Genomic DNA, 24632 nt, shown 5'->3' on the forward strand with positions numbered 1-24632 from the left:
TTTTTCCTTTGGATTATTTGTCAGGCTAATTTACCTTTGGGTCATTTATTTGCTGTTAATATCAGTGACCAGATCAGACACATCTTCCAAGAAACATTATTCAGTGTAAAATCAGTACATTACAACATTATGTACACAACTAAGTAACATAAAACAAGTTTAAAGCTGAACTTTTAAAGTGCCGTGTTCCTCTTGTCGGGCCGCTCTCTGCTTGAGCCCACCGTGTTGCTTCGTTTGGCTTCCTCTTCTTCCTCCGTGTAACCCTGACGCATCAGCCGAGTCACGTACTGGAACAGAGTCTGGAAATCAAATACAAGAACAAGACGTCGGTACGCAGTTCATATCCTTACTCCGTATACTGCACGTCACACATTATGCATTTGTATGATGCTCGTGATTGGTTCTTTGGGACCGTTTATCATGTACCTCTTTTTTGTAGTGTTACAGATTCTAACTGAAATGATCATAACCATGAACGTTACCATTTAATATACACTCAATAAAAAAAGTACAAAGAATTTGTTGGTTGCAGTAAGAAATTGCTCAGCTCCTGATTTCCTACTTGATAAAACCAACTTAATTATCTTGTGCATCTCATTTTTATTTGTTTATTTATTTATTTTTGTTCGTGAGTGCACAGCAGTTTTAAGGCTCGTGACAGTGAATCAGACGGAGTTTGTTCAGGTTTGTGACACTGAACCACTCCGCTGTAGCTCTGGCAGCACGTTGAGTCTCATGTTGAACAGTGAATCTGTAAACTGATGCTTAGACTCTCACAGGTTTTCTTCTAAAACAGCCCTGTATTCAACGCTGATGAACATCGTCACATCACGATGCTGCTACTACCATGTTTCACTGTTGGCCGGTGATCTTAGTGTGATGAGCAGGTTTCTGCTAAAAGTGTCTTGAGTTCTGCCTGTCGTGTCGATAACATTTCCGGTCTGACCTGTCGATCCCTTCAGCATCTTCAGGGTTGCATTTAGTCATGGTTGGTCCTGGTAGATGTTGTAGCTCTGCCAAATTATTTCCCTTATTAAATACCAGAGTTAATGGCATGCTGCACAATGTTTAAAGTTGACAACTAATTTAGGCATTTCACAGCACCATGGGTGAAAATTTTATTGATTATTTACCAATAAAAAAAAATTTGGTTGGGTTTTCTCCAAATCTAATGGCTCTTTTAAAATAGCTAATTGCCCCAAAAAATGGTAGATTCAAGATTTCACGTCAGTTTTAATGTCAATCAAATCCCGTTCACCAAAAGATGCAAAGCAGAACAAATTTACGAAGCATCTGAATTAAAAAAATAAATAAATAAATGTTTCCAGATTGTAATATGACAAAGGGAGGGGAATGATTGTTATTTTATGATGCCTGATGTTGCTCAAGCCAGCATAATATACACACTATATAACACAGTTAACATGAGGAGTAAAACGCGTCTGGAGCTGCATAACTTTCCAGTGACATTATTAAGTGTCGAATATCCTCTTCATTTTACTCCAAAAATGATTTGCTTCAAGCCTTTGACAGCACAGGACAGTAATGCAAACACACTCCTGCTCCAGCTCATGGACACTTCTGCTTAGGTTTTAACAGCTAGAGATGAAACACTAATTTCAGAGAAGGCTTCTGCATTCACTGATGTGCAAAAATAAAACATCTCCCTTTATAAAGCAGCTTATTAGCAAGTCAATTAATATTAAACATCGGGATCTGTTTAATGAATAGGAATTATTTGTGGGGCAACGACGAGGAAGACGAGTGGCAGCTTTACAGAACATAAGGAATATTGCAAAAAGTACAAAAGGGTTAACATTATACAAAGATTAAAGATTAATACTAGACACATTTAAATGTGTTTGTATTTATCCCCAATGAACAAGCCTGAGGTGAGAAAAAACTCCCTTAGATGGAAGAGGAAGAAACCTTGATAGGAACCAGACTCAAAAGGGAACCTCATCCTCATTTGGGTGACACTGGAGGGTTCGATTATAAACTGTTATAAACATCAGAGAGTGTTGATATGAATAATGTTCTTTCTACACTCAGATACAATTGTGTATCGATTAGGAAACAATAAATGAAGCTACGTATTGTATTGTATTATTACGTTTTAATGTTATTTAGCTCTATACATTCTCCAGCTTATGATGAGGTAGACTGGAGCCAGAAAGCTGAGAAGCTTTTGCTTTATGTCGAGGCAGATTAGATGCAACGTGTTAAACAATACTGAAAAATAAGGTTGAGGTAGTAGCTTCCTTCGAGGGATCGTGACCATGTAAACTCTACATATTTAATGCAGAAGGAATAAAGTAACTAATAAACCCCTGTAAGAGGCATTGATTTATACAGGTCAAATCCCAGAAAATGAACTTTTCAGGCCTTCTCTTCTGCTGTTCAGCTCAGTGTTGTGATGCTGTGGACCACTAATGAAAGTGAAATGCAGTGCAGTGTGGAATTATATATTTGTCTTTTGACTGCCACAATGTTAAGGCTTAAAATTGCTGATAAAGTGATATTTCTTTTCGGTGTGATGGGTTGCCGTCATCATACAAAGTGCTAAAACACTGATCTGAAACGTTTCATAGTTCAGTGTGACTGCTTTTCGTTTTCTATTTAACAGACCATGGCTAGGTTTTTTTCTCCTAAATGGTCATGATTTTAAAACCTTTTTCCCACAGTGTTTAGAAAGGCATATGGCCTGACTGTAGCCTTTAGGATCAGTAAAGTGTCAGTGAAGTGCAGTGAAGTGCAAACACACTGCAACACCCCAGCTCCTTTCCTATGTGTGAGAAAGAGGGATGATAATTAGCTTCCCCCCCAATCAAAGGTCACCTGTCATCATGACCCTTTGTTTCTGTTCTCAACAGTAGACGTTAGGATTCTGTATTAATGTAGACTCCAGCGCATGAAAGTCCAATCTGATTGACCTCACCCGAGTCTACTGAAAGCCAAGATCAACTGATTAAACCCCTGCTCATGGGCTGAAAGTACGTGACACCTGAGCATCACATCCTAGATATAATCCCACTCTGATGTTATCTCCTTCACTCTTCGGGGAAGGTTTTCCTATAGGGTTTGGAGATTTGTCTTGATTTAGCCTCAAGAGCATTATTGAAGTCAGGCACTGATGCTGAACAAAAAAGATCTGACACAAAGTCAGCGTTTCAGTTTATCTCAAAGCTGTTCAGAGGGGTTAAGGTCAGGGCTCAGTTTGTTTCAGGAAACTTCAGTTCTTCCGGTCCAACATTAACACATCATGAGCTCTCTTTGTGCACAGCTTCCAGTGAAGAGAACGCGTAATGCTATAGGATAGAAAAACTTTCGTTAAAATAGTGTGGCAACAGTTTGAGGAAGAACCACGTACAGGTGTGATGGTCAGATTTCCTAATCACTTCTTTAGTGAAAGCAATGTTAAGGATTTTTTTTAAGAATTAAGGTAGTCTGCATTTGGCATGTTTGTAATATTTGTGAGTTTAGTCATGAAATAATTGATTAAATAATAGATTAGAAGTGTCTCATTAGCGCAAATAAATAAAATCAATGCAAAGATAAAGGCATGGAGGGGGAAAAAAAAACATTGAATCATTTTTGAGCCTTATTTTCCTTCACAATCTATTATGAAGCGTCTGGAAATTTTTTGCTGTGAAAAACGAATCTCTTGAAAGTTCTGTTTCAACACTTTCTATGCACTCACCCTCCATGCCTTCTCCAGTTCAGGGGTCCATTTGTCCTGCAGAATTGGCCGAACTGCGCAGATGAACTCTGATCCTACGTACTGAGAATACAAACCACAATTAATTCTAATTAACAATCCATTCAGTCAATATTTATATGATTAAAATAGCCTGTATAATTCTAGCCAATTCTCATTGGTTACATTAATACAGGAAACTCTTAGTGAACGTGGGATACTTGGTGGTCACAGACAGTAGTGCAAGAGTTAATTTTATGTTCTCACCCCGTAGTATTTAGGAGGTGCTGAGTATCGGTAGTGGCTTCTGCCGAGCTCAATAGCCAGCGAGTCCAACCGCTCTAACTGATCAAGCCTGGCCACACTCTTCTCAATGAAAGACATCACTCTGTTCAAAAAGAGCAAACAAAAATAATTTCACTGAGCACAACAACTTTTTTAAACAGAGTTTAGTGTTTTACCTGCTTTAACAAAGCCATTTTAAGGACCGGCTTAATAGTTTATTATTATATAGTGTGACATGGGTGTCTGCACTGGGACGGCTCAAAGTGGCGTTGTAACCTAATTTACTGAAGAGAGGGAGAGAAATCTGCACTGTGCTAATACATATTTTTTGACAATCATATGTTGATTGCACACTCTTCATATTTCTGGCTCAAGAGCAGATTATACTGCGACTGGATTGGAAGCAGTGTTAGCACTTGTGCACACAAGAGATACAGTACTGGAGTGTTACTGCCAAATTCATTCATTCATTTTCTACCGCTTATCCGAACTACCTCGGGTCACGGGGAGCCTGTGCCTATCTCAGGCGTCATCGGGCATCAAGGCAGGATACACCCTGGACAGAGTGCCAACCCATCGCAGGGCACACACACACACACACACACACACACACACTCTCATTCACTCACGCAATCACACACTACGGACAATTTTCCAGAGATGCCAATCAACCTACCATGCATGTCTTTGGACCGGGGGAGGAAACCGGAGTACCCGGAGGAAACCCCCGAGGCACGGGGAGAACATGCAAACTCCACACACACAAGGAGGAGGTGGGAATCGAACCCCGACCCTGGAGGTGTGAGGCGAACGTGCTAACCACTAAGCCATCGTGCCCCCTTTACTGCCAAATTATTGAAACTAAAATAGTAGCTATAATATAATAGCCATATTTACTGTTGGCTGTGTGGTATTTTCGTACCAAGTCCATGAATGAGGTTGAAGAAATTTTTATTTTAAAATTTTCGAGGGAATCAAAAAGGAAGAAAAAAATACAATACAATAAACAGTGAATCTGAGTAGAAGAAAGTGTGTGCATTTTTCATAGCAAGCCAATTATACCAAGCCAATTCTAATTGTTATTATTCAGTTATTTGGCAGTACAATAAGAGCCCTGTAAATATTTCACTGCTGGATGCTGTGAAAAGCGGAGAGTAGGCAGAGAGTACTGACCGGAGACCATGGGCTCGAAGCTCCTTGCTAGTGCGCAACCTTTCCAAGTCCTCCACATCACGGAACAAGAAGAAGACATCTTTGCACTCCGGGTGAGTCTCGAACAACCTGTTACCAAAAAACAAAATAGATTCCATGAACACGTATGATATATTAGGTGGCACTGGACCTCAGTAACCCTTCTCACATATTCTGAGGGCAAATAATTATTGGGACTTTTTTTTGTTATTTAAAATTCTTATATGCAAATATCCACGTCACGGTATCATATGCCTGTAATGTTGTACTTAGATATGAACAAAAAAGTATGTGTTCAAAAGCATAAACAATATGTTTAAAAGCACCATGGAAAACACTATTAAAATGATATACACCAGTCAGTCATAACACTAAAATCACTGACAGTGAATAAGTTACAGTGGCACCTGTCAAGAGGTGGGATTTATTTGGCACCAAGTGAACAGTCTGTTATCAAAAGCAGTGTTCAGTGTTGAAAGCAGTAAAAATGAGAGCGTGTAAGAATCTAAATGACTTTGACAAGGTCTAAATTGTGATGGCTAGACGACTGGTTCATGGGGTCTCCAAAACAGCACGTCTTGTAGGATGTTTACATTATGCAGTGGTTAGTACCTGTACATGGACACTCAAGGCTTGTTGATACACAGGAGAAACAAAGACTAGCATGTCTATTCCAATCCACAGATATGCTACTGTAGAACAAAATGCTGGCAATGATAGAAAGGTGTCAGAATAACAGTGAAACACAGCGTGCTGTGTAGGGGGCTACAGTACATAGTCGCAGATCTGTCAGGTGGCAGATGGTCTAATGGCACTGGCCATCAAGGTGTTGATTTGCCTCCAAATGTCCCAGATCTGCAATCGATCAAGCAACTGTGGGATGTGCTGGACAGACAAGTCCGATCCATGGAGGCTCCATCTCACAACTTACAGGACTTAAAGGATCTGCTACTAACGTCTTGGTGCCAGATACCACAGTACACCCTCAAAGGGCCAGTGGAGGTGGAGCAGTCTACCTCTGACTTTAACGGGAAAAAATCAATGCAGTTAAAATGAATGTTCCGCCCAAGTTTCTTTATTTTTTTCAATCGCTTTCATTATTTTTACCTAAGTATTTTTTTTGATTCTTTAGATAGAATCATTAATTCTTTTCTTTGGGGTGGAAAACCTCCCAGAATCCGTAAGACTATTGCAGAGATGTAGGCTCAGTGGTGGGCTTGCTTTGCCCAATTTCCAAATATACTACTGGGCTGCACGTATCCAAAAACTAAACTCCTGGACCAATTCAACGGAATCCACTTGGTGCCAATCTGGAGCTACTGTCTTGTAGATCATCCTCTGTATCTGCTCTGCTTTGCTCACCCCTTCCGATCAAACCATCTCAATATACTGACAATCCAGTCGTACTGAACACACTTAAGATTTGGTTTCAGTTTAGGCGTCACTTTAAATTTAGAGCTCTATCAGCACTGGGCCCCCTGAATAAAAATCATTTGTTTCCCGTGTCTATTTTAGATTCAGCTTTCTCACTATGGCACGAAAAAGGCATCAAGCAACTTTATAATTTGTACGAAGATGGCATCTTTAGCCTGTCCTTGGAGTATGGGCTGCCTTCAGCTCATTTTTTTCGATATCTCCAAGTCCGCAGCTTTGTATCTACTGTAAATGCCTTCCCAATTTTCCATCTGTACCACCCAAGCAACCCTGGGAGAGTTTAGTCATGTTCACTCCACACCAGCGTAGTTTGATTTCCCGGATATACGGTTTCATTTTATCTCTCAATAGCTGTAATACAGATAAAACCAGGACCGCTTGGGAGGAGGAGTTAGGGCTGCAGTTTGGCGACGAACGGTGGGAGAAAGCCGCAGATAGGATACGGTCTACCACTTCCTGTGCCCGCCTTAGTCTCATTCAGTTTAAGGTTTTGTACAGAATTCATCTTTCCAAATCTAAACAGGCAAAAATCTATCCTGGGGTTGAGGACAGATGTGACAGATGTTATGCTTCCCCTTCCCTTGTCATTTACAGTAAGTCATATGTTTTTTCTGTGCCCAAAATTACATGCATTCTGAACAGGTTTTTTCGGCATTATGTCCTCCATATTTGAAGTGCAATTGATGCCATGCCCACTGATCGCTATATTTGGTATTACCAATGAGTCAGTATCACTGAGTTCTGTACACAAAGATGTTTTAGCCTTCTCATCTTTGTTGGCCAGACGTTGTATACTTCTACACTGGAAAGCAATAAGATGTTCCTCCATCTCTCAGTGGTTTAAGGCAAGGCAAGGCAAGTTTATTTGTATAGCACATTTCATACACAGAGGTCATTCAAAGTGCTTTACATAGAAATTAGAAAACAGTTTATAAGAGAGAAAAAAAAATGTATGTAAAAATAAGAGACACGATAAAATCATAATAAAAACGAACAATAAAAAAAATAAATGTGATTTTGATAAAAACAGTTTAAAATATGTTAAAAAGAATAAAACAGGAGTAAAAGTGATTTGGATAAAAAGTGCAGTCATTGTGAAGCAGCACAGTGCTCATTTAGTAAATGCAGAGTTAAACAGATGTGTTTTTAATCTTGATTTAAAAGTGTCTACTGTTGAAGCACATCTGATCTCTTCTGGAAGCTGATTCCAGTTATAGGTGGCGTAATAACTAAATGCTGACGCACGTTGTTTTGAGTGAACCCTTGGTATCTCTAACTGACCTGATCCTAATGATCTGAGTAGTCTGCTTGGTTTATATTCAATTAGCATATCTGTAATGTATTTCGGTCCTAAGCCATGAAGTGATTTATAAACGAGTAACAATACTTTAAAATCTATTCTAAATGTAACTGGAAGCCAGTGTAAGGATTTAAGAATTTGATGTTTTTTTCTTAAGTTGGCGAAGATAAAATATACACTGAGGGGTTCTACTGACACCTTTTTTTGCAAGTGGCAACCTGTTATTTCTTATTTTAGGAGACTACAGGTGTTACCTGATTAAAGTTCTAATTCGGTCAAAAATTGGACTGTATGCATAACCTTTCTTCTGTTTCTTCCGTTGTTTTAACAGGGGGATGTGGGGTCTTTGTGTGTGCGCGTGTGTGTATGCGAGTGTCTTTGTCTGGGGGTTTTGGGTGGCGGGGTGGGGGTGCTTGCTTTTTGTTGTTTGAAAAAGGAAAATGGAGAATTTCTGTATACATTCTTGTATTTGTGATTGTTGATTTTTCAATAAAAAAATTAAAAATAAATAAATAACTGTAACAAAATAAATAAATAAATAAATAAATAAAGGGCCAGTGGAGTCCAGGCCTTGAGCAGGTCTTGGCTGTTTTAGCAGCACAAACGGAATCTACCCAATTTTAGGCAGGTGGTTTTAATGCTATAGCTGCAGCAGGTGTCAGTATAAAAGACATTGGTTAGGAAAATCTTTCATCTTTCATCTTCTACCGCTTATCCGAACTACCTCGGGTCACGGGGAGCCTGTGCCTATCTCAGGCGACATCGGGCATCAAGGCAGGATACACCCTGGACGGAGTGCCAACCCATCGCAGGGCACACACACACACACTCATTCAATCACACACTAGGGACAATTTTCCAGAGATGCCAATCAACCTAGCATGTCTTTGGACCGGGGGAGGAAACCGGAGTACCCGGAGGAAACCCCCGAGGCACGGGGAGAACATGCAAACTCCACACACACAAGGTGGAGGCGGGAATCGAACCCCGACCCTGGAGGTGTGAGGCGAACGTGCTAACCACTAAGCCACCCCCCGTTAGGAAAATCACATAAATAAATAGAAATCATGGTAAAGGTAAAGAAGCTATATTATTAACAAAACAATTGAATGGAAAAGGTTACACGGCCATAGAAAAGACTTAAAAATCATAGGCAGTACAACTGCTTTCATAATACACAGATCAGTCCACAACTGAGCATCCCTGGTTAGGTGCAAGCTAATGATAAGGATGATAAAAGAGAAACCAGAAGTCACTATACTTACCTGTATAGATTGTTAGGCATCAGCTAGCTCTTTATACAGGATTCTGAACTACCGAGTAAACTATTGGGTGGTATTGCCAATGAGTTTGGAAATACAGTGAAAACAAATTGCGACTCATCAGATAATAAAGTACTTTTACCATTGCTCAGGGGTCCTTGATTTGTGCTTCTCGCAACACCATCTTTGCACATTGACCTTTGATATGACAAAGTTATGAATCCTTGTTATGAATTCCAGCTCATTCAGTTCTGTAGCTGTTTTTTTGTGTGTATTTTAGGCCCTTAGCAACTATCCTGTAAAATGTCTCTGTCAGTGTGCTTTGACTGTAAACCGCTCTTCCTCTTTGTTAATGCTGTTTGTCCATGTTTGACACATCCTGTTTCCCTTGAAACAATCATTTCCAGTTCCAGCTGCAATTATGGAACCCGATATTTGGCCTCATTAGGTCTCCCAGCTAGGCTTAGATATAAAAATGTTGATTGTCAAGCCACTTTTATAGCTGATACTTGCTATTAGTTAACAATCAATTCAATGTAGTTCACCTAAGCTGCTGTGTCCGTAACTGTGATTTAGCCAGTATCCTTTTTCCTACTGTGATTTTTTTCACTCACTCACTCACTCATCTTCTACCGCTTATCCGAACTACCTCGGGTCACGGGGAGCCTGTGCCTATCTCAGGCGTCATCGGGCATCAAGGTAGGATACACCTTGGACGGAGTGCCAACCCATCGCAGGGCACACACACACTCTCGTTCACTCACACACTCACACACTATGGACAATTTTCCAGAGATGCCAATCAACCTACCATGCATGTCTTTGGACCGTTACATATAGAATGGGGCTTGTATTCCTTGTAAGAACAGGATCTCTCTCTCTTTTCCCCCCTCAAATACATTACGCTAATGATTTTGGTCTGAAGCCTACACAAAATCTCGACCGTGGTTCCTGTAACCGGTTCACAAACATTGAATTTAAGGCTTAACAGTCTTTACTGCACATTCTCCTGAACAGAAGCAATGATTCTGGCTTTGACTGAAGGTCAGACTCAAGTTTATACGAATAGAATATTCATTTAAACGCCTGTGACTAAGGCTTCATTTGCAATGGATCCCAGCAGCAACATCAACAACAGTGATTATTTTCAAAAGCTTTCTTACACACCCTTAATATGATTTTAAAAAGACTTCAAGAACTAGAGTAATATTACATTTAGACAATATATTACACTCTGAATGAAAAATATAATTGAAAAGACAGTATGATACAACAGGGAATAATTTTTATAAACAATACATGAATTACAGCGCCTCTCATCTACCTATTATTTCAAATTGTCCTGAATTTCATCTAGCTGTCACAGTCGTGTGCTTAGGAAGAGCCTGAGATTTGGGATGTGGTGTAAACTGCCTAGGGGGAGTATTTGGGATTTCTTGTTGGAAACAACTTTGCTTTGAGGAGCCAAGGCTTTGAATCAGCGTGCAAATCAGCTATAGCATTAAAGCTACATGGAATATAAAGACACTTGTGGATGCTGTACTAAATACCAGGCAAGATGACAAAGAAATGTCATAAGGATTAATTAATGTTATTTTTCTGTCTATTACAGTACATGCCTGCATTGCCCCAGCTTACTGAGTCATAATCAGTTTAGTAGACCAATAACAACACATTACAAAATGGGAAAGGTTCAGGGGGGTGAACACATGCAGTGATACAACATCTACAACTTTAATTTGGATAATACACTAAATTTGTATCTGCTTCATGAAGAATTAAGTTCTGTGACATTAGCATGTTTTATTATTAGCCTTTATTGGACTAACTCTTTTTTCAAAAATTTCAATTCAGTCCTTCAATGTAAGTTAGAAAACAGATGGTGGGTTTTGTAGATTAGTAGATAAGTCATTTGGTTTGGTAGATTAGAAGCTGGTCATGATCTTTAAGCCTCTTTTCACAAGTTATGGGAAAGGATTTTTGGGTTTTTATACATGAGCAAAGGCAACATACATACACAATTGTACAAAATGAACAAACTTAACATTAGAATTAGCAATGCACATAGTTTGTGTTAAGAAGATTAGGAAGTTAAAGAGATTAAATCTAGGTGGTTTGTTCTCTTATTGCTGCCTTCTTGACTTGAATAGTCTGGTGTACAGAGCTTCAGAAGGATGATGGCAAAGTAGACAGTAAAATATCCCTCTTTTTGTTTTCTTCTTCACCTCATCTACTTTTCCTATCTCTAGCCCTCCATCTTTGTTTTGATGTCACTATCTCCCTTATCCATCGTGCTAATAATAACCCTTATTTGACATAAGCATGCGTAAGCCACAGCAGGGCAGTGTCAAGTGAAACCTTATCATGGAGAGGGAGGCATATGTGACCACAGCAACCCACTGTATAATTGCCATGAAAAGTCTTACCCAGATGAAGAATTTATGTATTTCACGCTACCTCATAATAACATAAAATAAGACCTACATCTACATATTTCTGGATGAGCTATTCACATATCAAAAGCATGTGTATATCTATAATGCAGAAATAGAACTGGTTCGATGCATTTAGAAAAGCAGTTCAGTATGTAAAAAACTCTCATTTAGATCTATTTAAAAAAGAAATGATTCAATACTTTGTTTGAAACGCTTTGCCAGCAAATACAGCCTTAAATCTTCTTGTATTGGTCTTATCTTACAAATGTGGGACACTTGGATTTGTGGATCTCTTCTTTGCAGAACTTTGCATTCCTCATTAAGGTTAGAGCGAGCGCACTGCTGTTTACAGATCTCTCCAGATGTGTTCAATCAGATCTAGATGGACCATTAAGGACATTCCCAGACTTGCCACAAAAAACGGTCTTGGTTGTGCTTTGTGATGTGTTAAAAACTGAATCTTTGCTCCACTGTGATGTCCTGAATGCTCTTTTCCTTAAGCATGTCTTTGTACATGGAACATTTCATCTTTTGTCCTTTCCATATGCTGACACCACCATGCCTCATTATCACATTTGAGATGGAAATAACAAAATACATGGTTTCCATCAGGTGTAACAAGTGGCATTTAAGATACGATTATTGGTTTCATCATACCATTGAATATTGTTTGTCAGGGCTTGGAAGTCCCCAAGGTACCTATTGGCCAAGAAATACAAAGCCATGTAATGTGCAATTTTGCACCTTTCTTATACCCAAAGTTGTCATTACAAACAAAAGGGAAAATAAGTAGTAAATAAAAACACAAAAAACTGGCTAGCAAGGTCCTTCAAAAATGATAATACATGTAATCAAAATGAGCTGACCTCAATGGCCTCCCACTGATTATGAACTTTGGCCATGGCCCAAACAGCTCACACGGTCGGAATGGCACCGAGCACAATCGTTGCAATCACCATGCTTGAGCTGCATAAAATACCAGACAATTCTAGCACAAAGATTCTAGTAGCCCTGAGACAACTCAGACAGTGTGAAGAAGCAAAACAGTGCACAAGGAGTAGATTTCCTTGCCATTGAAGGTATCAACACAAACAAATTGTCCAATGGACATGAACATCAATCCACATGAAACAGCAAAACTTGAAAACATTTTGGCTCAAACTCGGGTCTGAATAAAAAATAATAACCTTGAAGAAGAATAAAAAACAAAGACAAATGTGCAGACAAACTAAACACGTGATGCTTCTGCATACTGGCTGCAGCTGGTTCTGTGCTGTGTTCTTTTATGAGTGGTAGAGACCAAGTGACTTCTCATTACACCCCTCTTTCTGATGGGTTTCTTGGTGCTGTGGGAAAGCAGAGCATAAGTTGTGAATACATCCTGGATGGGACAATGCAGAGGGAAACCCACATGAACATGAGAAGAAAAGAATTCAATCTAACTGGAGTACAATGATGACCATTAGGATTATTTAGAGTATAACATGTAAGTTGATTTGGGGTATTTAAGGTATGTTCCATGGCTGTTTTTTTAAGGTCTCTATCTATCTAGGGTTACTATCCAATAGAACAAATCTTTTCTGTTCAAAAGCATAAGTGATATCTTTATAAACATTTCTTTGAGGTCCCACAAAATGAACTTTCCTAAGGCCACGCTCTAGAGTGTTAAATTGGAAAACTGTGTTTAGCTATGTATGTTTTAACTAGCAGTCTCTGTAGGAGTTGTATGGAAGTGATGATTTGTTGAGTATATGAAAGTGTCCACACAGTACAGCACTTCCACACAGCCATTCTATCAATGTTACTTCCTGCTTTGGAGAGCTTTGGCAGTCTCTGACCTACAAGGTGCCAGTTAGCCTTTAAATCTTTAGTTTCCTATAGACCTTTAGCACTGGTGACCCATTTGGATGTATTCTGACAGTGCTGCCCTTTTCAGGTGGTGACAACACACAATATCAACACACAAACGAATAAATAAAAGTGTCCCGTTAAACAAAATGTGCACAAAACCCACAAGTGCATTTATCGCATGTCCGTAGTTGATCAATCCTTCACATTCTAAATGACTCAGCCATAGCTATTTAAATAAAGATACGCCACCAAATCTCTAATCCAAACTTCCATTTAAAATGTCCAGTAGCCTGCTCATAGTGGCAAAATATCCAAAAAAGACACAGAAGATGAACTTCGGTGACATTAATACTGTAGAGTGATATAAAAAAAGTCTTGTTGTTGTTGTCATTTCTGCTGCTGTGTTTAGAAATGTATTGTGTATTGCAGAATGAGTGAATGCATGTACTGTAAGTCATGTTATTATTCAGCTCACAGATGCTCAGTAAATACCAGACCTATCGAACTTCTTGATGAAATGTTACTATGGATATAAAAATAAACAGCTAGATTTTTATATCAGCTAAACTGCATTGGACAAATGTATTTGAGTGCTACAGGTTAGCTCTCTCACCATCGTCAGCAAAGAGGTCCCTGTGCTTCTTAGAAACATGTTTGCTGAAGAAAGCATTATGTACCAAATCCTCACACTAAGGCATTGACTTTTACACATTTTTATCTGTTATGTGTCTGTAAAGCTCCTTATAATCATTTGAGCAGATATGACATTTCTTCTACCACTGGTTTACACATGGTTGTAAACTGAGATCACTGGTGTTATCGTATCATGCTGCCACCCATTTAGTTGTGACTATAATGAATCACCATTTCAATATGCAGAACAAGACATCAGAGCAAAGTACAGTATGTTTTTCAAGACATTCATTTGATTTATTTGGAGGTACACAGGTGTGGAGCCCTGGGTAACATACAGTAGTTCAGCCATTCACCAGAGTTATGTTGGCTTTGTGTGACATGTCTCATTCCTCTCCTTTAGGTCATATATTTCCTGAAAATTAGTAATGACCATTCAATCATGATTAAGATGAGAAAATATTTTCCATCAGAGAGAGAGAGAGAGAGAGAGAGAGAGAGAGAGAGAGAGAGGGACAGACAGAGAGAGACAGCCAGAGAGGGAGGGAGAGAGAGAGAGAGGGACAGACAGAGAGAGACAGCCAGAGAGGGAGGGAGAGAGAGAGAGAGAGAGAGAGAGAGAGAGAGAGAGAGAGAGAGAGAGAGAGAGAGAGAGAGACAGAGACAGAGAGAGAGACAGAGACAGACAGAGAGAGACAGCCAGAGAGGGGGAGAGAGAGAGAGAGAGAGAGAGAGAGAGAGAGAGAGAGAGAGAGAGAGAGAGAGAGAGACAGACAGAGAGAGACAGCCAGAGAGAGAGAGAAAGAGAGAGAGAGAGAGAGAGAGAGAGAGAGAGAGACAGAGACAGAGAGAGAGAGACAGAGACAGACAGAGAGAGACAGCCAGAGAGAGAGAGAGAGAGAGAGAGAGAGAGAGAGAGAGAGAGAGAGAGAGAGAGAGAGAGAGAGAGAGAGAGAGAGAGAGAGAGAGAGAGAGAGAGAGAGAGAGATAGAGAGAGCGTGAGAGAGAGAGAGCCAGAGAGGGAGAGAGAGAGAGAGAGAGAGAGAGAGAGAGAGAGAGAGAGAGAGAGAGAGAGAGAGAGCCAGAGAGGGAGAGAGAGAGAGAGAGAGAGAGAGAGAGAGAGAGAGAGAGAGAGAGAGAGCCAGAGAGGGAGAGAGAGAGAGAGTGAGAGAGAGAGAGAGAGAGAGAGCCAGAGAGGGAGAGGGAGAGGGAGAGACTTTGTCTTTTGAAATTTTTACAGTATGACAACAAAAACCAAAAAGAAACAAAAAGATAAAATCCATTTATCATTATCGTTTACTAGAAATATAAGCTTCAGAAAAAAGGGGGTGTTAAAAAACAAACAAACAAACAAACAGGCATAGCAGTGCTTAATCATCTGATTATAGGTAGTGACAAAGCCATTAAATCCCAAATCTTACTTGTTTCACTGACCCTCATCTTATTGTGCAAGGATCATGGATTTGTTTCCTATGTTTAAAAATGGGAGACACCTCATGTCTTATTGATCAGATGCTTTTAAATGGGGGTATTTCATGCCATTCATGAATCAGTCTTGGTGTTAACTTGTTTATGAATTTGGAAAGGGCACGAAGCAAGAAGCAGTATTACTGTTTTTTTAAAAAAAAAAAAAAAAAAAAAAAGAAAAATCCTGAATGTGGCATTACAAAAGACAAAGTATATGCAAAGGAAGTAAGTACTAATTGATCTCGCTAATGGGATATAAGGATTTTTAATTCTAAACCTGAAGGAGTCCTAGAGACACAGACCAACAACAATTTGGGCATTGATTTGGTTATTTGTCAATCAAAACATCATGCGAGAATGTTCAGGTTATAAAGTGAATATAATTCACCAGACAGAGACTCAGTCATAGTAAACTGTAACATGTCTCCTGCCTACAAGTGTGGTATAATTGTAAAATAGAGGTGCAAAAAAGAACGAAAGCATAATTTAAGATTTTGTTGATCATTCTTGGAGCTATTTTCAGCTTATTCCTCTAGACAGTGCAAATTTAAAACATACCTGTGACATGTAGTTTTGTATAGGTCCTATGTTTCCTAGCTATAATACCAGACATTTATGTTAATAATACTGATAATAATGAGTGTTATGTAGAGTAATACATCACAATATGCATCCAAAGATGCTTATAATAAGATCACTCTTTGAATATACAGTTTAACGTGGCAGAAGAGTATTATGAGCTGTCTGGTGTCACGCAAGGGGCACGGTGGCTTAGTGGTTAGCACGCTCGCCTCACACCTTCAGGGTTGGGCATCTCTGGAAAATTGTCCGTAGTGTGTGATTGCGCGAGTGAATGAGAGTGTGCCTATCTCAGGCGTCATTGGGCATCAAGGCAGGATACACCCTGGACGGAGTGCCAACCCATCGCAGGACACGCACACTCTCATTCACTCACGCAATCACACACTACGGACAATTTTTCAGAGATGCCAATCAACCTACCATGCATGTCTTTGGACCGGGGAGGAAACCAGAGTACCCGGAGGAAACCCCCGAGGCACGGGGAGAACATGCAAACTCCACACACACAAGGTGGAGGCGGGAATCGAACCCTGACCCTGGAGGTGTGAGGCGAACGTGCTAACCACTAAGCCACCGTGCCTCCGTCATAACTTCTCATGGAGTTTTGCCTTGCTCTTTAATAATAAATCTAAATCTACATCCAGATATTTTTAAAGCTGCTTTGTGGCATTGCCCATTGCTAAAAGTGCTGTATAAATAAAACAGTGCCAAAGTGAAGTGCATGTAAAGCTTCACTGTTTCAAACACACTCCTCAGAAGCAAGCTGTTTTAAGATCTATACATATATAAGTATATAAAGAGATTTAAACTGAAACTCATAGCTGTAAACTGTTTTAAACAACACTGAATAAAAAAGGCAGTTTACTGTAAAGCAAAGACTATTGTGTGTGTGTCTACAATAATCTTTTTGGTTTTACAGATTATTATTGTTACTTCTTGGTGTATTTTTTGGGAGAATTACTTTTTTCTCACAGTATGAAATTATTTTAGAGGAAATTATAGGTTATCACCTGACAAAGACGATTATCCCAACTTTGGCAATATCCTCCTGAATAACTTTCCACGACTCCTTGATCATGTCGATCTGCTCGCTGCTGAGATCCTGTGCGTCTTCGCTCGTTTTTCTGGGTGCCAAACCCAGCCCTGAGATCGCACATCCCATCCTAAACAACCAGTAAAAGCTCTACAAAAAAAAAAGAGCTATGTGATGCTGTGGCTGCTGCTTCTTTGAGATGTACTAAATTTGGGACGAAGCTGCGTGTCTGTTATAATCTACTGCCCACGGACAAGCAGCCGCGCTTCTGGACAGACATCATCTCTCCAAACGCGCATTTGAGCTCTGAGTAAAGCAGACGCACGCACACACACACACACACACACACACACACACACACACACACACACACACACACACACGCACACAACATGCAGCCTGCTTCATTCACATGGGAGGAGTCTGGCACAATGTGAACACGAAGCAGATATTAATACACGTACTTCCGAGATGTAGCTACTTGTTTTCCTGCGAAGTTACACACATACGTAATACAACTGATGCTTGTATAACGACTAATTAATGAAGGCACTAATACACTGATTATGTTACACAGGAAGCCTGTAGCCTAGCCCAGGCGACTCAGTGGGGGGTCACCATGGACGGGCTCCCAAGCCATCATAGGGTTCAGTCTAACACTCACACACACACACAGACGCGCGCACACACACAAACACACACTCTCTCACGCACACACGTGCACACACACACAAACTATGGACAGTTTAGAGATATCAATCAGCCTGATGCACATGATTCTGGACTGGAAACCCCTGAAGCATGCAACAGGGAAGACATGTAAACGCCACATTTAATAAAGGAGGGAATCATATAATCGACTCCAATGTGAGGCAAACATGCTAACCACTAAGCCAGCAGCATGCACTACACTTTAAACAAAAACACACGAAAAGTATATCTTATAAATTACCTGGACAGATTCTTCATAAGTTAAATGATCTTCATTAACATTGCAGGTTATTATATTAATTGACAAAATGAGATTGTTAATACTTAGTTTGTATTAATGGCTATTTATACACTTGGCTTCTCAATTAATTAAAACTAAAAACACAAAAATCTGATCATTTGATGTTCAAATGTAAAATAATAGCCATTTTTACTGTGAAAAAATAAGTTTTTTTTACAGACGTTTGATGGTATACAAATTATTTACTGTTCAATAAACAAAATATGGGATGTTAAAACCTAAATCTAAGATAGATCCAACAGTAATCAATATTTTTGAGAAATTCCTTTAATATCTAATTAGGAAGAGAGTAAAATATAGTGGGAGAAATATTGCCTGGTCTTTTCTACAACTGTCTAGTTTCAGTTTCAGTGATGTGCCCATAATAGCCTCAGATTCTTTAGCTCACCGACTCTCCATTCTCCTCTGACGTCTCTTAGCATCTAGGCATTTTTGCCTGCAGAACTGGACGTCAAAGCCACAGACCTTTCCCACTTTCTCCCTTTCTCCCTTTCCCACCTTTCCCACTTTCTCCACATTCTGATATTTGACGTGAACATTTACAAAAACTATTGAGATCTATCAACATGATTAAAGGCACTGCACTGCTGCTGATTGGATTTTGACTAAAGATCGCATGACTTAGCAGGTGTATACCTATTAAAGTGGCCAGCACTTTGCAGGGATATATGGCATGACAAGTGGCTATAGCTTAAAGCAATCAGAGATTTGAATTTTTTTTTTTACTACAGTAAAGAAGACATAAATGTGACATAAAAGACAGTTTTGAGGTGGTTGTGGAAAATAGGGAACTCAATAAACTCCAAGCTCAGAAAAGCACAGGAGGTTGTTTGTACCAACAGCTAATCACTGTGCCTTACACTATTGTGCATTGAGACAGCCTTAGGATAAGCTCAATGGACAATAGTTGTATTTCATTACCATGATATACTGTCACTTTACTCCTATTCATTTTCAATCTCTGTTCATTTTACTTCTGTTTACACTGTACTACCAGTTGAAATTCACTCGTCTTTTGCTTATATCTACAATGTTTACACCCACTGCACTACTACACTGCACCCTTACACTGTATTCTTTATTTATTCTCACTTCATTGATAATGTAAAATTACTTTTAGTATACATCCAGCTACTAAACTACCTACAGTATGCTAAAGAAGTTCATAAGCAACCCTGCCCCACCAATTTGTCCACATCCGTTATAATACAAATACTAAAGCATAAAATACTAACTACTGCTATTTAAGATAAAAGAAACATTCTAATTGATCCCAATATGACACTTAAACATATACACCCAGAATTGCCATTGATGAGATTATATCTCACCAGTGGTTCTCAACTTTTTGTTAGACCCTGTGCTGATCCTAAAACCCCCACCAGTACTGCTGACCTGCATGAACAAATAACATTGCACTCTTGGAGCACATGATGGGACTGATTCACTGAAACAGTACAGCTAACTCCTTTAGTTGTAAAGAGAATGTTATGTATATACTGTATACACTTAGAAATATTTGCAGTCCAGTCGGGTTTCAGAGGTAGTGCAGCTCCTCCAGGATAGCACATCCTTATATCCCATTGCCCAAAGTGATTTGGTGTGTCTCCCAGCACAATTCCATGGAGCATGGAGGAGCTACAAGGAAGTGGGTCAGACAGACCACAGTAGACGTTACGGTACAGTAGATAGACAACAGTACCCTTACTGCTGTAAGTACCGAGATAAAATCCACTGTCAAATACATCATCAAGCCATTGGCAGCCCTTACACTGGTACAGTGGGTCCTTGAGCTCACTGAGCCTCCTGACACCGTCACCATCACAGCAGGAGCATGCCCAGATCTTGTGTGTGTACCACTTTTACATTGGGCCAAATTACAAAAAAAGCACAAAAAAGTAAAAACAATTAAACATTAAAAACATTATGTAGATAAAATCTGAGATTTTTCTGATAACCTTTTGGTCACTCCTGGATTATTGCAGTGCTCTTTTCATCTAAAACACTCCACATAACAACACAGTTCTTTGCTACATTCTCTTTAGCTTACACTGATTACCCATCTCATAATGCACTATATAGACAAAAGTACTGACATCTGACCATCACAACCATGCATAGTTCTTCCCCAAACTTTTGACTCAAGATTAAATGCACAAATTTTCTAGAGATGCAAACCTGTTCCAGCATGCACAGCAATCAACTATGAAATCAACTATGACGTGGTTTGACAAGGTTGGAGTGGAAGAACCTGAGTGTCCCACAAAGAGACTTCACCTTAACCCTGCTGAACACCTTTGGGATGAACTGGAATACTGACTGAACCCCAGAAATCCTTACACAACCTCAGTGCCATCAGTGCCTTACCTGCTCTTGAGTAGAGGCGATTGTAACCTGGCACAGCAAGTTACACGGTATGTTCAACAAGCGCATGTGTGTGACTAGTGTGTGCACATACAGTACTTTTGACCTTCCAGTGTATAATTTAGTGCAAAATGAACTAACCTGGGATTAGATTTACCTTCATGGGTGAAATGTGCTCTGCTCTTCATCATACATGATCTTTTTCTGTTCGTCACCTTTTAACACACTTTGATTCTGTTGCTTTTCCCCATTATTTACTAGGAACTGGGAGATGCTCACACTTACGTATACAGTGACACAGCAGCAAAGCAACCATTCTTTCATTATCAGTGAGAACTTCCATTAACATGAGTGACAATAAGTGTTGGTTACTAGATGTTGCTGAGTCCAGGGACATGACAAAATTGAGAAAAGTTTAACTTTATGCAAATATAGAGCGACTTTGTGCAGCAACTAACATTTGGAGTGATACAGTACAGAGCGCACGTGATCTGTGGCAAAGCGCGCACACTGCTTCTCCTTCATCTTGTATGATATAATGCATATATACACTGCTGAATTTTATATACAAGCACCAAGTCTCCCTCCAAAAGGTTTCATTAAAGCAGGAAGAACACAGATTTGTTTTCAAGTGAAACGCTAGTTGTACTGTCCACTGATAAACATGAATTATTATTGCAACCGTGCATATTGCTGGCTACTTCATACTACAGTGACTGGAGACCCGCAGCTCTGAATGTAGCATCAGACAGTCACATATATATACGAATACACAAGTCCAAGGCAATAAATAAAAAAGGGAAGCATGAGTTTAGCTCGCTGGTCTTATGTACCACAATCTTATATACATATATTTTTATTTAATACATAATGAATGTTCATTAATGTAACTGTATATGAAAGTTGAACACAATGATTGCATGTCACATTTTCTAAAGCAACACTGAATTTAATGTAAAATAAAATGCCCCTGTTATGAGTAATCGTAAAATTAAAACAAAATGAAAACTGCCTATTCATGCAGTATGCAATATTTAAATAAATCAAAGATTATACACAAAATTACAGTAGATTTTATCACAGGAATATTTCAGATAAAAACAAAAACAACCGCATGTCTGGGATCGAAGTGCATCCATCCCCAATTCTGTCCACTAATGATTAATTGGAACCAACACTTTGTTGATTTATTGTTACTGAGAAGTAAAAGCTTAATGAAAATTTACAACAAGTTCAATTCTACTGCATGTGTCCAATGTTACAAAACATCATCCATACCTATAGGCCATATAATTGACCCTAGTCCCAACTATATACTTGCACAATTGCTGTGAAGGTTCAGCTACTGAAAAAGGAAATTCTAACAATGATACACATTTTATCAGAGGTACATTTATCCTGAGTAAGCTTACCAGTGTCATGATATGTAGGCAGTAACCAAAAGCTTTTGTACATATATAAACTCACAAAAATGCAAATATACACTAAATTGTACAACATAATGTCAATTTCATAAATATTTTAGGGGAGGTCTGACTTTAGAAATGTTCATTTTACCTTAATTCAATTAATACAGCATAATCATGTAAATGTGCTGGTTTATGCACTATTCTTAACAACATACATCTATATAATGAGCATGTGTGGTATATTGCCACAATGCCATAAGACTTTATGCTTCCATATCTTTGTAGAAAAACACTGGGCCTCTGTGTGTATTAATGTACAATAGTAGAAAATCTGAAAGCACTTTACAAGAACATTTACATGTAGGAACTAAGGTTTTGAAACTTCTCTCGCAGGTTTTTGACTAAACCATATTGGCTGTTCTCTGTTTTTTCAAATGTCCCCGGTCTACATGTTTCATCACTGTCCAGACACTTTAGTTGGTCTTCATGAAGCTCTGCATTTTTCTCTTCACCTGCTGCCAGACCATTACTTTCTGTCTTAATTCTTTCCACTATAATGATCTTGTTTTCATTGGGCAGGCTGGCCTGGCCAGATATGTAGTAGTTCCTTGAGATGTCTGTATGGTTTGTTTGCTGTTTTAAATGAAGTGGTCCCATCATGTGGTCCAAAGAACTGCTTTTGCACATTTTACCCACACCCTGTCCTGCAGGTTCCTTGTCCATGGAGTGGGTAGTGTTTATAGCTGGTGTTGTGTGGGGGTCCATACGGTCACAGACTGGACTGGCACTGGAGAAGGTTCGTCGGGATGTGGGAGCATTCCGTCCAACCTCAAGTATTTGCTCTGGGACTGAGCAACTGCGATTAATTGAGACTAACTGAGGATTTGGTCGTGAGTATTTGGAACGCAGCTCTCTCACGTCTGGCCAATTAAAGCTCTCAGTGTAGACTGGACTTTGTAAATCCAGAGCAGGTGGTCTGAAAGTGGTCTGAAGTTGAGGACTGCCAAGGGAGCAGGGGCTCAGTGATGAACTGGAGTCTGTGTGCTCACATGAACCGATTGATAGAACCAAGCTCTGCATACCTATACATATTTACAAAAAGTGTTTAATTAATTAACCGTTACAAATAAAAAAGGAACTTTGTAATTAAAATTAAATTAACAAATACAAGTGGCATAAAAATAGAAATCTTCATGAATATAGATATACATGGACGTATGCATGGACAAAATTGTTGGTACCCTTCTATTAAAGAAAGAAAAACCCAAAATGGTCACTGAAATACTTTGAAACTGACAAAAGTAATAATAAAATAAAAATGTACTGAAAATTTACTAATTTATCAGGCATTGTTTTTTTAAATGCCTCGGTTGAACCACAATTCAAAAGCAAACTAATGACAATGGCCTGGACAAAAATGATGGAAACTTTTTAAGGCAATAACTGCAATCAAGATCTTTCTATAACTCTTAATGAAACTTCTGCACCTGTCGACAGGTATTTTGGCCCACGCCTCATGGGTCAACTGCTCCAGCTGTCACAGGTTTGAACGGTGCCTTCACCAGACTGCATGTTTCCTGTCTTTCCACAGATGTTCAATAGGATATAGATCAGGGCTCATAGAAGGCCACTTCAGAATAGTGCAACATTTTGTTCTTACCCATTCTTGCGTCTTTTTATCTGTGTGTTTTGGGTCCATTTTCCTTTTGGAGGACCAATAACTTTGGGCAGCACATTTTGCTCCAGAGTATCTTGATAGTCTTGAGATTTCATTGTACCCTGCATAGATTCAAGACACCCTGTGACAGATGCAGCAAAGCAGCCCCAGTAACAAAACCAAGCCTCCTCAAAGTTTCACAGTAGGTCTTGTGTTCTTTTCTTTGTAGGCTTTATGTCTGTAAACACAGAGCTGATGTGAATTGTCAAAAAGCACTTCTCCCAGAAGCTTTGTGGCTTGTCAATATGCATTTCGGCAAATTCCAGTCTCGATTTTTTATGATTTGATTTTAACAGTGGAGTCCTCCTCTGTTGTCTTCCATTACGTCCATGCTGGCTCAAACAGAGACGGATGATGTGATCCGACACTGATGTACCTTGACCTTGGAGTTCACCTCTAATCTCTTTAGATGTTGTTGTGGGCTTTTTCACCATTACCATTTGTTACCATTCGTATTATCTGTCTCTTCAATTTGTCATCTATTTTCATGTTGCGTCCATGTCCAGGGAAGTTGGCTACAGTCCTGTGGACCTTAAACTTCTGAATAACACAGGAACATCAAGCTGCTTGGAGATGGTCTTATAGCCTTTACCTTTAACATGCTAACTAATTCTAATCTCCTGAGTTAACTCTGTCCTTAACCTTATGTTCAGTGTGGTCCACAGCATGATACCAAACAGCACAGTGACTACTTTTCACCCTTTAACTAGGCAGACTGACAACGAATACATTTGAGGACACCTGTGATGCTAATTACAGGATAGGACTTTAGTCAGCGGTACCATCCTTTTGTTTCCAGGCCAGTTTCATTAGTTTTTTTTAAAATGCTTCTGTTAAACCACAATTCAAAAGCAATGTCTGATTTTCATTAGTCGGTTGTCAGAAAATTTTTATTTAGTGGTGTTTTTCTTTAGATATCATATCTACAGATATTGAAAATGTTTTTGCAAGTTATGTTGA

General features: G+C 39.3%; 2 protein-coding genes across 4 annotated transcripts in view; both read right to left on the reverse strand.

The window, feature by feature from the left end:
* Positions 1-159: 159 nt before the first annotated feature.
* Positions 160-17458, reverse strand: xgb (x globin). Its single transcript, XM_060880176.1, has 5 exons — positions 17148-17458; positions 5156-5263; positions 3965-4085; positions 3701-3781; positions 160-299 (listed from the first exon to the last, which is right to left on the reverse strand). The coding sequence occupies exons 1-5, from the start codon at positions 17297-17299 to the stop codon at positions 174-176; spliced, it is 588 nt and encodes a 195-aa protein (XP_060736159.1). The 5' UTR covers positions 17300-17458; the 3' UTR covers positions 160-173.
* A 4266-nt stretch (positions 17459-21724) lies between these two features.
* LOC132852767 (pleckstrin homology domain-containing family G member 3) overlaps positions 21725-24632 on the reverse strand; it is a 46767-nt gene continuing 43859 nt past the window's right edge. For all 3 annotated transcript variants that reach the window (XM_060880181.1, XM_060880179.1, XM_060880180.1), the window contains exon 19: positions 21725-23037. In XM_060880181.1, the coding sequence (XP_060736164.1) occupies positions 22310-23037 (728 nt within the window). In that variant the 3' untranslated portion in view covers positions 21725-22309. The remainder of the gene's footprint in view (positions 23038-24632) is intronic.

This window comes from Tachysurus vachellii, chromosome 10 (genome assembly GCF_030014155.1).
Source record: "Tachysurus vachellii isolate PV-2020 chromosome 10, HZAU_Pvac_v1, whole genome shotgun sequence".
NCBI classification, from domain to species: domain Eukaryota; kingdom Metazoa; phylum Chordata; class Actinopteri; order Siluriformes; family Bagridae; genus Tachysurus; species Tachysurus vachellii.